This window comes from Betta splendens, chromosome 15 (genome assembly GCF_900634795.4).
Source record: "Betta splendens chromosome 15, fBetSpl5.4, whole genome shotgun sequence".
In the NCBI taxonomy this organism is placed as follows: domain Eukaryota; kingdom Metazoa; phylum Chordata; class Actinopteri; order Anabantiformes; family Osphronemidae; genus Betta; species Betta splendens.
Genome location: NC_040895.2, coordinates 4,710,069 through 4,725,793, shown reverse-complemented (window position 1 = coordinate 4,725,793; position 15,725 = coordinate 4,710,069). Strand labels below are relative to the sequence as shown.

At 40.7% G+C, this 15,725-nt stretch overlaps 1 protein-coding gene across 8 annotated transcripts; it reads right to left on the bottom strand.

Moving 5' to 3' along the window:
- Window positions 1-6,656: 6,656 nt before the first annotated feature.
- Window positions 6,657-15,519, bottom strand: asrgl1 (asparaginase and isoaspartyl peptidase 1). Of its 8 annotated transcripts, XM_029175801.2 has the most exons (9): window positions 15,088-15,196; window positions 14,465-14,638; window positions 14,395-14,425; window positions 13,260-13,456; window positions 13,028-13,170; window positions 12,783-12,937; window positions 11,889-12,010; window positions 8,273-8,383; window positions 6,657-8,110 (listed from the first exon to the last, which is right to left on the bottom strand). In XM_029175801.2, the coding sequence occupies exons 4-9, from the start codon at window positions 13,444-13,446 to the stop codon at window positions 7,872-7,874; spliced, it is 957 nt and encodes a 318-aa protein (XP_029031634.1). In that variant the 5' UTR covers window positions 13,447-13,456; window positions 14,395-14,425; window positions 14,465-14,638; window positions 15,088-15,196; the 3' UTR covers window positions 6,657-7,871. The 8 variants fall into 8 exon arrangements, 7 of the variants coding, with proteins under 7 accessions (XP_029031634.1, XP_029031632.1, XP_029031633.1 ...); XM_029175799.3 differs by lacking the exon at window positions 15,088-15,196 and adding an exon at window positions 15,384-15,519 and having other exon boundaries at window positions 14,395-14,638; XM_029175800.2 differs by having other exon boundaries at window positions 14,395-14,638; window positions 15,142-15,198.
- Window positions 15,520-15,725: the final 206 nt, after the last annotated feature.

Genomic DNA, 15,725 nt, shown 5'->3' with positions numbered 1-15,725 from the left:
CAACACAATTCTGAATCTGTGAAGACACACACACATGCACATGTCATGTTAAAACAGTCAGTTATTTTAAATATAAAAGATGTATAGAAAAAAACAATCTCCACTGAAATAAATTATTAACTAATTTTAACTGTAAAAACATAAACTGTATAAATGTAAATTACAAAGCACTAATTTTCTAAACCCTACCCTTTAGTGTAACATGTTTACTTACACCATTTTCCACTGTGTGCAAAACTCCTGCAATTTAGTTCACTTTAACAAAAAAATTTTAAATTTTATAATTAGTAATGAAACTAGTTCAGTAATTAAAAAACAAATAATAAATGAACATTTGTCTGTTAAATTCAGTTATGCTTCTTTCAGCACAGAACATTTGGCTCTCGGCTGTTGCAGGATATAGGGGCAGCCTCGTACTCCTTAATACGGTGTAACTCGTCAGCACTGAGCTGTGGCTACGAATATCAGACTGTGCTGAAGTACTAGCTGTCTTCCAAATAATCTACAGCAGGACCTCCGGCCATTGTATATTAGTGCTGTACGGGTATGCAAGGAAAACAATGGCGGACTGAGCAGTTGCGCTCCAGCAGCCTGGCTCCGCCCCCTCTCACTCTGGCTCCACCCCCTGTACCTGCCCCAGCCTGACTATTGGTGGGGCAGGTACAGAGGAAACCAGGAAGCACTAGTTGTAGTCAGAAAACCTTTGCAGAGGAATGGATAATTTCTCTGCATAGAGAATATTGAAGAATCTAAGTGTCCCTTCATTTTTACATAAAAAATCATACTCCATCATACTCCCTCCTACAAGACAACACACACACACACACACACACACACACACACACACACACACACACACACACACACACACACACACACACACACACACACACACACACACACTTAATTACTCCTTCACATGCAATTGACTGTGGAGAACTCCCATAGTGCTCTCTTTGACCCTGCTCCCCCAATACAAACGTGCACTTCCTGTGTCTTTTTTCCACTTTTCTCCTCATGCATACAGTACAGACACAAACACACACAGATAACCTCTCTGTTTAGAACATAAACTGTCCTTCACACACCTTCAACCGCTATGTTGTGCAACTAGACTTCTTTAAATCCCTAAAGACTGGCACTGCTGTTTGATACTGTGTGTGTCTATGGGAGACGGAGCCACTGAAAGAGAGCATGTGCGTGATGGAGAGTAAAAGAGCAGCACAGCATGTAATCACGTGTGTCCTGCCTGAAAAGGCATTCCTTTTTTCCCTGATTTGCTCCCTCTTCTTCACTAACAAAGAACTGAAGTGTCAAGCTACTGTAAAGCAAGATAGCCCTTTCAGCCAACATGTACCAAAAACAAATTAAACGTAAAAAGAGCTCCTTAGATTTGCCCATAGCAGTCTTGGACCCAGGTAATAAATGCTTCCAAGATAGGTTTAAATTTCTATGCAGGATAGATGCACAGCACCAAGCAAACAAATACTGGTACATGCTTATGATTCTTTCACTTCTTACAGTACTTGAAAGTGGTGTGTAACCGCAGGTTGGATATAACTTGATTGTCAAATCATATAAGACCATACTGTTTGAGTTTCTAAAGTCAAAGTACGTCTATATAGATTTACCTAAGTGTCAGTTTTGGGAATTTTTGTGTTTATGTGTGTGTGTGTTTGTGTGTGTGTGTGTGTGTGTGTGTGTGTGTGTGTGTGTGTGTGTGTGTGTGTGTGTGTGTGTGTGTGTGTGTGTGTGTGTGTGTGAGAGAGAGAGAGAGAGAGACTCATTGCTACAACTACTACTACTCTCTTTCTCAGGTCACTTGGGGAACAAAGTAAACTTTATCAGAACATTGCAATCCTGCATTCCCCAGATTCTTAGCACTTGGCAACCAGCTGACACACAGAGCGAAGAAGGAGAGAGATAGAGAAGGGGGAGAAAGACCGAAAGGAAAGGACGAGGAATAAAATCAAGTGTGGACACACACTTGTGGTGTTTCATTACAGTGCGTGACACAGGTTTCAGTATAATCTATGGCGTTGCTTAATAAACCAGCACTGTGTGAAAAGAATAAATAAATAGTGTTTGAGCTGCACAGAAAGGAAACAAAAGAACTCCTGCCCTATCGTTGTTTGTCAGAATGAATGTGTGGTCCATGCGCATCAAGAGTTAATTCCACAGCCAGCATTAGCTCTAAACTTTAGTGATAAAGAGTAATTAGTCACAGCACCAACTCAAGCATATATCAAATACATTTACAACTGAAACTTCTACAATGACCCAGTGACAATTTAGTAATATGCTGAAACTGCTTATCAGGTAAAGTAAGTGGAGGAACCACTGAACAAAGTGAAGCTCTGAAGTCTTTTATACTATGTACTTGAGTTTCAGTCTGTGGGTATTTAGTTGGCATATTATTTTCTTAATTGACCTTTTTTATGAACCTGTAAATCAGGATGATGACAAAGTAGTACTGTGCTGCACATAGAGCAAGGTTTTCCATGTTACGGCATTCAGAGGCAGTTAGATTATTTATAGGTTAGTTACAGTAGGTTAGGTTCTACATTTCAGAAACAAAAGCAACAGGAAAATAAACATGCTCTTAAATCTTATATCTGCATAGAGGCTTTGGAAAAGACTGGTGTGAACCAAGGTTTTCACACATCACATCATAATGGTGCTAGGTCCAAAACATGGAAGACAGGGGCGCAAATTGTGTCTTTGCCATCAGATGCTACTGTAGTTGATGGGGTTTGAGCAAAATATTATGAATTGTATTGATGTGAAGTCTTAGAGTTTATTTAATAATAACAAAAAAACTTCCCCATGAGGTGAAAGGGATTCAGTTGTAACAAAGTGACCAAGTCCGGAAGCTATAGAAAAGCAACAAAAAAAAAATAAGAGTCTCATTCTCACGTGATAGAGGGCAAAAGTGGTGCAAGAACTGACAATGTTACACTATCACCTTCATTCTAAACAATCCTGACTCCTAACTAAAGACTAATAGGTGACTAAGTACCAGGCATCCTGGACTTTCAAGCCAAACTTTCACTCCTCTGGTTACTGTTCAGTGTGTCTAAATTACAGGTTACAGTTGATTTTCACACACACACACACACACACACACACACACACACACACACACACACACACACACACACACACACACACACACACACACACACACACACACACACACACACACACACACAAATCTGCCACATCTGTCAACTCCCCAGACTATTAAAGCACTTTCCACTTATCTTCTAACAGTCATCTTTCTTTATAAATGAGCAAACTCAGGCTGACAGATATTATCAATTTAATGTGTATCTTAAGTTTCCGGCCTGTTTACAAACACAAATCCTGCCCTTTCTTTATCGCCCTCCCTCGCTTTTTCGTTCAACCCACTCTCTCTCTCTCTGACAAGTTGACCTTGTACATCAGACTCTGTCAGCAGTTTAATGCTCTGGTGGATATTCCGATCAGGGTCGTGAATACTAACATAAGCTAGTGGCCCGTGAAACCAGACTACTGATTATTAACACTGTTGACTCCTGAAGGACAAAGCAGCAGTTAATGTTCTTCAACACGATGCTTAGCATCAAAGTTGTAAAAGAATAATGCCCTGGCATTTCTGATCAAACCTTCAAGTGTTTTATTTTTCTGGCCTCTACATTTTTATTTAGTTGACTATCATAACTACTGTAACTAGTTACTACTTTTTTATTATCAAATCAATACTTTATAGTGTAGAAAGAATAAATTAAAACAGAACAGCCTTGCCTTTGCCTGCCTACAGGATGGGTCAAGAATTCAGGAAGTCACTCCTGTTGTCTCCATGGCAACACTGGGGTCAGCCCTGTCAAGCCGGAGACCCCTCCTCAAACACAAAGAGCCAGGGGTCTGGATCAACACAAACAACCAACTTACACACACGCACAAACACGCAATGACATAACTAAACTTCCTCTGTAATCTCTCTAGGATTGACACATTTTAGGTAAAACACAAAGAGTATAGTATTACTGGTTAACAAACTGATCATATGCATTTAGATGCCCCAAGTCCATGATTTACTCTGCTGCTAGAATTTCACACTGCGCTGCTCAAAATAGAGACTTATTGGTACTGTAGGGAGCATGAGACATTCCCTCTGTTGTCCCACACTCTCTATTGTTCCTGGGAACCAAACCGACCACCATCCCAAGGGAGGAAGGACATGGATGAATGGGATGAGATCAGATGGTCATTTTTAAATGCAGCAGCTCAGTGCTGATTTCTAATTACCTACTTAAAGGATACTTTTAGAGCGTGACTGGTCAGTGACCTAATGGCGATGATACTGTAGCAGGGCAAACTTATTTTACAAATACAAAGATCTATTAAACGGTTTTTAACCGTAGTTCTTTTTTAACATTACTAGGACTAAAAGTATTTAAAATAAAGCCCCAACCTACTGTATAACACAGATTAGTAAACCAGAACTTACACAGAACTTCTGCGCAATTAATACAATTTATTTTAGATGTGTAAAAGTTTTATGACTTTGTTAGAATCTTTACAAACAATAAAATATCAGAAACATTCTTGGTTAAGTTGAATTCAAATAATCAACTGCTGTATATTGGGAAATTTGTTTATATAAAGAAACAGAAAATAAACTATTTATAAAATAATTTTGACAAGCGTAGAACTGTTCATTTACCGTTTCATAATGTGCTATAACACTAAGCTTCTGGTAACTTCAACCATTTCTGCCTGGAGGTGACCAGAGTAATGAAGCCGTAGGACGGACGCTAAAAAGCGGTGAAGTGTTGGTTAACTCACCGATACCCTGGAAGTCTTACACGGTGTTTCACGACTTCACTGCAGCAACCTTGCGAACTTAAACGAAACAGTGGGAAAAGCTCTCGGATGTGGGAATGAAGTCTCAGCGACCCGTCTCTGCAGGGACACAGTCGGTGACGTCTGCCAGGTTGCATTGAAGAGGAAGCCGGAGGTTTACATTCTCCCTAATTCTCGTGTTGAAGCCGACTGTGGTCTCTTCTTGTCGACTGCCCAACTCTCGAGGGTTTTGTAGGAAGCAAACTGGACGGAGTCCGGCCCCCTTTTCACTGACCACCCGGTATGAGGTTAAAGTCGCAAAGCCGCGATGAATCCGCTTTTGGTAAGTCTCTTCAGAATAAAAGCCAATAGTCCCACATAAATAAATATTAATTAAGATACATGCATAATGCATACATTATGTCATTCATAATTCACATTTTCTTTTTTTTTAACAGGTATTTTTCCAAAGAAGAACATACGGCTTAAAATGCACAATGAAAGTAATACTCTTTACTAGAGAGCATAGACATCCGGTCAGTGCATCTGTTTAACTTTACAGTTTTCAGACTGGCTAGTGGCTATAAATGCATTGCAGAAGCAGATTGTTTTCTATTAAGCCAATATTTATTCACACTATTATGTATCAAACCCACACTACAGTCCAGACTCTACGCATCTACCTCACGGCTTTGCTTCACTCTACAAACATTGGCCTTTCTCTGCATTGACCTCTCTGCCTCTGCCTGCTGGGAGGTCAGGGCTGAGTGGTGATCCTTTTCATTCTAAGTGGATGAGCTGCAAATGTTTCAGTAGCACATCTCTTTTTATATCCAAAATAAATATATATTTATACACACATATACAGTGTATCCTTGCAGTGTTAATTATATAAAGGTGCACTTGCTTTGCTATATGCTCACAAGAAGCCATTATTGATGACATTTAACCCCCGAAATTAAGCTAAAATAAAATAAATTAAAAACAACTGTAGGTCCAATCTATCTTAAGACTAACTAATGAACAATTTTTTACACTCTATTTTGAAAACTCATTTTTAATGTATGGCAGGAAACTGAAAAACCCCCAAAAATACATGCAGGAACAGGAAGAACATACACACAAGACCCATGCAGGGAACACAACCTTGGGACATCGGAGCACTGTGTGCTGTCTGGTAACCATGGGCAGGCTCAAATGCTAACCTTGAACTGGCCCGCTCAAGAAGGGAGAACTGATACAAAACGGCTCACTTTACTTCAGCTTTCCTTCACTCTGCTGTACAAAAGCTTCTGTCTCAAAGTTACCGTACAGTACTTTCAAACTTTTATTGCAGTACTCATTTTTGTTGTAGGCTTTTTCCACTAACCTCTTTATTGTTTTGTTTAGACTGCAAACTAGAAGAAAAATCTACTGGTACCTGGATCTGAAAGTAGATAAAATACCACTGTGTTGAAGTGTACTTTGAGTGTTTATACTCAAAGCACCATAAGGATGTGGGGACTAGGTGGGGGAGTTGACACTCAAAGCAGTGCTGAGAGGGGTGAGCTACGCTCCAGCATAGTAGATGCCACTCATCATGCACTGTAAGTTATCGTAAACATATTGGATCACACTGATCAAAACATCTCCACATTCATATGATGAACAGCTACTGCATGAACTATGTTAAATGTTTTGCGGGTTTTAGATCACTGTGAAGAACACGTTTGGGAGCTGCAGCCCCTTGTTTTCATTATGATGCCAGTTTTCAACATTTTACCTCCCCAAAATATTAGTTTGAGATAAAACATATTTAGAATGTAGACAAAAATGATTAAAAGATGATGTCGAAAATATATATTTTTAATTTAATATATTTAAAATTAAAATAAAATTTTAAGGAAACCAGAAAAAATAGTGTCCCTGAACTAAATAAAGTTGAAAAACGCAAATACAAAAACAACATAAAATGATGTATGTCCTCACATTAAAGGGAGAAAACCAGAGGTGCATAGTCTGTTGAGTTCTAATTCACAAAACTCTCATTCATGGCTAGAACTTGAGTGTTTTTAAGATACAATAGTGGCTTCATCGGACAGTGACATGACAATACTGTATAAGCTTAGCTATAAAGGGTCCTAGAACACAAACTACCCAGATGCTAAAAGCATAATGTCACTAATGCTAAACAATGTGCATTTACAAATGAAACCAAGAATGTCATGCTTCATGTAGCAGTAATACTGTAGGATTATGTACTGAGTACTACAGGTTTGTTATAGTTAAGCTTATGTCATGAACTGTGTTTGTGTCTGATGTATCGTATTAAAACACCACCATCTAGTGGATGAGATTGAATCCAGTCAGAGCTTAACACATTAATGCACCTGGTTGCACAAATATACAGTATGGAAAGGTAGCAAGAAACACACAATGCTCAAGATACCAGTGTTTTCCGGACACAACATGTGTCAGATATTTTTAAACAAAAGCTTGTCAGTATTGAGGAACCACTTTGAGTCTTTACATTAGGATCATGAAATCAATGTTTTTTTTCGTTTGAGTTACAAATAAAAATTTAATTTTAAGTAAATACTATTACTAATTTATCCATGGGTCAGTGTTTTTCTATTAAATAGTAGGACATTGTAATACATACATCCATTATCCTAACAGCCTTTCCTTGTAAAAGACCATCACGATCTATCAAGAAACTATCACTGTGAAAGAGGCAGACGAGATCCCGGACAAATTATTGTTGCATCACAGAGCTGGCATATAGAAGTAGACGCGGTGGTTTACAGAGAGGTACCGTAGCAATTAAAAGGATGTCTTTGGTCTGACGAACCCACAGACCTGAGGAAACTCAAACAGTTAGAACAGCACCCAGAATCCAGAGCTAAGTACCCCAGCCACTGACTGATTCACTGTGATTAACCCTTTTTGAATTTTAATTTAATTTTTTTAAATTCATTTTCCATCAAATGAAAAGTTAAAGGAAAAGAATAGGTATAAAAAGTAAACTATGATATCAATTTATTGATTTTGACAAATAATAAAAGCTAAGCTTTGTATTTTGGGTAGTGTGACTCGGGATCATCAATGTTCTGTGTAAAATGCTCTCCAGTGTAAAGCCCATAGTGCAGTGTGTCGCTTTGTGCCGCAGCCCAGGCCATTTGAAGGCTGGAGAAGCGAGCGGCCCAGTGGCCTTGGGGATCCACTGTGATCACCCCACCTAGCCCATCCACTCTGGACTTCATTAAGGCCAGACCCGAATCACTGGCTGCCTCCACTGACTGACCTGAGAACAGAAGACATTATTAGCAGGCTTGTACAGTACTTCAGCATGAAGTTGGATAAGAATATATGGTGAAGTGGACATGATTTCACTTCAGTGACTCCTTGCACTTTTTGTATATTAGCTGTTACTGTATTTGTAGCAGAATATGAATAATGAGGTTACCTTTCTCCATGTTGAACAGGATTAATCTTGCCAGTGTAACTTTCATGATTGTTTCTCCATGGCCTGTAGTAGAAACTGCTCCTATGTTGTTGTCAGCATAACCTCCACTTCCTAACACACACAAAACACCACATTACTGCAATGAAATAAGGAGAGGATACCACAGCAAACACAAGGTGTTGTTTTTAGTTTAATTCTACCTTTGACCAAGGAGGAAACAGTAACAATTTGAAATTGTAACACAGACATGCTGTACCATCATCTTAAAGGGTCCCTGTAAGGGTTGGCCGGGCGATGGAGAACAAACAAAGGGACACCGGATTGGGCAGAGCGTGTGTGTGGCCTTAAGCAAGTCACTTTACACTAGCTCCCCATGTGAACCACGTGTGGCTGCTCGCTGCTTCTCCTTGTGTGTGTATGGGTTAAATGCAGAGAAAACAATTTCCCCAAGGGAATCAATAAAGTCTGACTTATCTTATCTGTAAGGTTTAATGAAGCAACAAGCGTGACGCTACATAGAAAAAAATAAAAATGTGTATATATATATATATATATATATATATATATATATATATATATATATATATATACACACTCTATTCTCACCCTCCGCGGGTGGTCTCATCCACTTTCCAAGCTCGGGTCCTCTACCAGAGGCCAGGGAGCTTGAGGGTTCTGCGCAGTATCCTTGCTGTTCCTAGGACTGCACTTTTCTGGACTGAGATTTCGGATGTTTTTCCAGGGATCTGTCGTAGCCACTCCTCCAGTTTGGGGGTCACAGCCCCTACTGCTCCGATCACCACAGGCACCACTGTGGCCTTCACCTTCCAAGCCTTCTCCAGTTCTTCTCTGAGCCCTTGGTATTTCTCTAGTTTCTCATGTTCCTTTTTCCTGATGTTGCCATCGCTTGGTATTGCCACATCCACCACTACGGCTTTCCTCTGCTCTTTATCCACCACCACAATGTCTGGTTGGTTCGCCATTACCATTCTGTCAGTCTGGATCTGGAAGTCCCACAGGATCTTGGCACGCTCGTTCTCTACCACCTTGGGAGGTGTTTCCCACTTTGACCTTGGGGTTTCCAGTCCATACTCCGCGCAGATGTTCCTGTATACTATGCCAGCCACTTGGTTATGGCGTTCCATGTATGCTTTGCCTGCCAGCATCTTACACCCTGCAGTTATGTGCTGGACCGTCTCTGGGGCCTCTTTGCACAGTCTACACCTTGGGTCTTGTCTGGTGCGGTAGATCTGGGCCTCTATGGCTCTGGTGCTCAGGGCCTGCTCCTGTGCAGCCAGGATGAGTGCCTCTGTGCTGTCCTTCAGCCCAGCCCTTTCAAGCCATTGGTAGGATTTGTTGAGATCAGCCACTTCAGTTATGTTCCGGTGGTACATCCCGTGCAAGGGCTTGTCCTCCCATGATGGTCCCTCTTCCAGCATCTCATCCTCTGTTCTCCACTGCCTGAGACATTCACTCAGCACGTCATCTGTCGGGGCCTTATCCTTGATGTACTTATGGATCTTGGATGTTTCATCCTGGATAGTGGCTCTCACGCTCACTAGTCCTCGGCCTCCTTCCTTGCGGCTAGCGTACAGTCTCAGGGTGCTGGATTTGGGGTGGAACCCTCCATGCATGGTGAGGAGCTTTCGTGTCTTAACATCTGTGGTCTGTATCTCTTCCTTTGGCCACCTTATTAATCCCGCAGGGTATCTGATCACTGGCAGAGCGTAGCTGTTTATTGCCCGGGATTTGTTCTTGCCATTGAGCTGGCTTCTTAGGACTTGCCTTACTCGTTGGAGGTATTTGGCTGTTGCCGCATTCCTTGTTGCCTGTTCAAGGTTGCCGTTTGCCTGTGGTATTCCAAGGTACTTGTAATTGTCCTCAATGTCTGCTATTCTTCCTTCTGGGAGTGAGACCCCTTCTGTGTGGATTACCTTGCCTCTCTTTGTCACCATCCTCCCACATTTCTCGAGTCTGAATGACATCCGATGTCCGAGCTGTAGATCCTGGTGGTGTGGATCAGCGAGTCGATGTCTCGCTCACTCTTGGCGTACAGCTTGATGTCATCCATGTAGAGGAGGTGACTTATGGTGGCCCCGTTCCGGAGTCGGTATCCATAGCCAGTCTTGTTTATTATTTGGCTGAGGGGGTTCAGACCTATGCAGAACAGCAGTGGGGACAGTGCATCTCCTTGGTATATGCCACATTTGATGGATACTTGGGCAAGTGGCTTCCCATTGGCTTCAAGGGTGGTTCTCCACAACCTCATCGAGTTTGCAATGAAGGCCCTTAGAGTTCTGTTGATGTTGTACAGCTCCAAGCATTCAGTGATCCATGTGTGTGGCATTGAGTCATAGGCTTTCTTGTAGTCGATCCAGGCTGTGCACAGGTTGGTGTGTCGCATTCTGCAGTCTTGGGCGACTGTTCTGTCTACCAGGAGTTGGTGTTTGGCTCCTCTGGTATCCTTACCAATGCCCTTCTGTGCTTCGCTCATGTATTGACTCATGTGCCCACTTATTTTAGCTGCGATGATGCCTGACATGAGCTTCCATGTTGTGGAGAGGCAGGTTATTGGCCGGTAGTTGGATGGGACTTTGAGGGATCCTTCATTATCAGGATCGTTCGCCCATTCAGGGTAACCTGAATATATATATATATATATATATATATATATATATATATATATATATATATATATATATATATATATATATATATATATATATATATATATATATATATATATATATATATATATATAAATAAAAGTGACAGTTTGTAATTATCCACTTATACTTGCCCGATGATACTGAACCCATTACAAAGTAGGACATATAAAGCTCTGCTCTAAATCCTATAGAAAATGTGTTGGCAGAGCTGAATAGACAGGTTTAAGCCTGACAAGTTCTGTCAGGAGGAATGGGCCAAAATTCCAGCTAACTATTGTAAGAAGCTTATGAAAGGGAACCCACAGTATTGGGAGTAGGTTCAGACACAGGCAGTACTACAGTATAAACTAAGCGAATGTGCCTTCAGTAATTCATTTTGGTATCTGACATACTGGGAAGAGTTTAGTCTCATTTAAAGACAGACATGTGTCAGCCTTTTTAATCAGATAGCTTCTCTTTTTTATTTCAGACATCTTTTTCAGTGACAGAGGCTGTCCACTGACTCATGACTACTGAATCACTCATTGACTGATAGTGACCGATTACACAGAGCTGACAGGGCCATAATCCTCCCGCTGCTGTTTACTAAACCTGAGTCTACAACTACAGTAGCCTGAGATGATAAAGCCCCTGTCACACCAATAGTAATCCTCTCAAATTACACAATGGCGTTCTGGCATATATGAACTGACTGCAAATGGCAAGAAGCCATTATTCTTTGTTGCATGAAAACCTAACGTTGTACAGTGTGGTATGTGTATGAACAGGGTAAAGTTTGGTGCAGTTAGACAATAGACAAGTCACAGCTAATTATTGACCAAGCAGTCAAGTTAACTGATCCTCTGGTCAAAGGTCATCACGAAGTAAAAAAGTCAGTATATTAGGAGTACGTAAACTGTTCTTGTACATGTAGGATCATAAGGCACAGAGTATGTGTGAAATCTGACCTATACAGGGGGTATCACCCACCCGCCCCACCATCTTATTCAGCATTCCACCTGTGGAGGTTGCACAGGCTATATTTCCCTCGGTATCAACTGCTACAGCTCCAACTGTGCCCATCTTCCCCCTACACAACAAAACATAAGACAGTGACACAAAAATGTGCAGTAAACATATAGCAGAAGAAGAAACATTGACATTCGGTGTTAGAGATTATGAAACCTAACAGCCTACTTACTACCTTTGAAAAAAACTAATGCAAGTTGACAAGGCAATGTTTTACTCGTACCGAGTGTTACTAAATGAACAGATCCACTCACTCTGGTGCTGGAGCGTGACAACTCCTACTGTAGTTTATGTACTGTACTGTAGAGTCTCACGCTGTTGCCCCACCAACTTGCAAAAAGCACATGCAACAATAATGGCAAAATGCAGAATGTCTCACTTGACTAATTCAAATCAAGAGATTACCATTAGTTCCGTACAGCTGATCTAATCAACTGACATTTTAACTGTTTAACTCAGTAAGTAACAGGTAACTTTTAATTTAGAGGAAAAAAAAACATTTTGACTTAACCTGAAATAGGATTTTGAAATGTTTGTACATGATCTTGCTAGTTTCCAGAAGTGCAGGTGTGACTCAGAGTGGTAACAGTAAATTCCAATAATGACCCAGAGTCACAGCACACAAACCTGTCAAAACATCCAGAGATGAAAAAAAAATACATTGGCTCAATGATCTACTTTGAATGCTTTTACTCAGATGAATCAGTTTAAAGTCCAGATAAACACAGACAAAATAGTCTGTCAGAGTTGGGTTTTTGTTTGTTTCATTTATGAGCCTACTGGCTTTCTATCTTACACTGTTTTTAACATATTTTTTACATTTTTAACCTCACATTTGGCACTCCACAGGGTTAGCATCAGCAGCCAGGTTCTTTTGCCACCGCATACGAGAGTAGTCTGTGATGAGGGACTCCACGGGGACCTCGGGGATGCCCATGGCCCGGGCAAACTGACTGGCACCCTCTGCTGTCAGACATGCATGACTCGTCTGAAAGAAACAAGATCACGTTTCTCCTCAAGGCATGTGCGCATTAATTGGTTTACTGCCAAAAATAGACTTCTGATGTGGTGCTAGCACCTTCTCCATAACCAGTCTTGCCAACTGAGTAGGGTTAGCTATGTTGCGTACAGCTGACACAGCACCACTAGCTAAAGTTTTCCCATCCATCACAAGGGCATCCATCTCGATATCTCCTCTAACATTCAGCACTGACCCAATCCCTGAAAGATAATTTTAAAAACAATTAAAACAAATTCAGAAGTATGCATATGATAGCCATTTGTACATGATTTGCAGTATGACACCTTACCTGCGTTAAAGGCAGGGTTATTTTCCAACAGGGTCACAGCATTCACCACTGCATCCATGCTGCTGCCCCCTCCCTTGAGAATGCCATATGCTGATCCAGCTGCTGAGCACACCCCTGAAACTGATAATTCTGACCGTTGTCTTGGAACGAAACCTGCCCCTCCATGCACAACCACAACTGGCAACATGTCTGACAGCCTGTGAAGGAACAGAGGAGAGATATGAGTCTCATGTCTTGACTGTGATGAAGCAAATCAGAGACTACAGAGCATTGCCATACTGTATCATCACTAATCACTATTTGAACAATGTGATGGTTGTTTTATTATTTCTTAAAGATGAAGCAGTGTATTGTGGAATTGTTTGGGATAGAATTTGTACATATGCAGATACTTTGAAATATAGCTTTTTGAAGTTTCACTATGGAATTTATGGGAATCTCTGAATGCACTATAGTGAATCAATTTGCAAATTTCAAATGGCAAACTATCTACTGTATATGATGCTCAATATAGAAAAGACCTGCTCCCTGAACTAAGGAAATTCTTAGTTCCTTAGTTAAAAATAACTGTAATTAACTAAACTGTGATGATGATGAGTGAAACATACTTTATTTTGTCTGGCATGTTTTTGTCCCATATTTGAATGAGCAAACTAAAAACAATCAGCTGTTTGTCATTTGTTAAAAATGATTTCTTATTTTGTTTTGTCTTAGCTAATTATATAAACATTATATACAAAGGTACATAAGTCAAGGACTACTCACCCTTTTTATAGCCCCCATAAACGATTTAGCCTCATCTTATTACACAGCATATTATTTGCCTTTTCATTGATTTTGTATTTTATTTTAATAATTTAATTATCTATTTACTTGATGATTTGCCTATTTTATTTTATTATCCTATTTATCGCGTTTAAAAATAACTTTTGTGAACATTTAAACCACTAAGCTAGAACTGCTCGGTGAAAATGAGTGAAAGCGTGTTATAGTCGTCAACCGCAAAATGGTTAATTCTACACCTGTCACCGGCTGCAAACGACCCAAACCTGTGCATCATAAAGCATATTTATAAAGCATACTGTAAGGTTAAACCCGAACCGATTATAGGTTTATTGCTTAAACGAACACTCACCCCTCACCCTGATGATCCACCTACTGGAACGCAGCTTTGCACGACGCGAGCTTTGCTTGGAGATAATCAGATTCTCATTCTCTGTCTCTCTCTCCCGCTCTCTCTCTGTCTCTGTCTCTCTCTCTTTCACAGGCTTTATTGTCCAGTAAGCATGTGACATTCCACAAGCATGCATTCCACATGCATTTTACCATATATACCATAAACACTCCTCAGCCTTTTTGTTTAGCCATCATACTCCCTCCTACAAGCACACACACACACACACACACACACACACACACACACACACAAACGTCAATATTAGTTAGTTACACTCAGATAGTTAGACAGACTCAACTACACGAAATACAGTACCCGGTACTGTATACTAAGTACGAAGGTACTGTGGTAGCCTTCGTGCCTTCCAACGTGCCACACTGTTACCGTAAGTATCTTACTAATCGCGCACTTGAACTATAACGACGTTTGACCAAGAAAAGGCGAACAGCATCATTTGACCGCGCTTTAGAGGCGGCGCTGGGCTGAGCGTGCACTTCCACACGCACGGGCGCACATACTTCATTCATTTATTTTCCTGTTTAAACCGTCCGAGAGCGGATGCACACACGCAATCGCACACACGCAATCGCGATGGCACTGGCGCACATCACACATATTTCCACGTTTAATCAAATTTTAATAAACATTTACCAGTTAAAACACACAGGCACTTTGTTGTTTGTTCGTCAATTCTTATTGACTTACATGTCCGGACTTTCACGTCTAAATGCGCGACGCACGCTTATGACGTCACTTTCGGCGCAACAACGGCAAGTCCGGCGAAACCATTTATTGTTGGTGTTATATTGCCAGTAAGAGGAAGTTTAAATGTCATTGTATTGTATTACTAATAAACTCTATTAATACCATAATTATATATAATACCATTGGTTTTAAAACTCAATGTAAATGTTTAAGGAAATAGTATACGCGTACTTTGTACTTACCTATGTTGGTTCCTCCTAGAAGGTGGTGGAGCCTGCCTTATGGGAAGAAAGGCAAGGCTCACAATAGAGGGGTTGCTTTTAGAGATGGGAAGTCCGATTCTTTGAACTGACTCAGATCTTTAACTCTCAAACAGTTAAGTCAACGATTATTTCGAGTTATTCGCTTCAGTGGACAAATAATATAATCACAAAATGCCACAAGCCACGTGAAAACCTAGCAAATACACACCGCATTAACGTGCCTTATGTCCTGCATCTTCCCTGCAGTTGTTATTTAACAACGCGACAGTCGCTTGGTAGCAGTCACGTGACCAATGGACTAACGAACTGGAGTGATGCTGC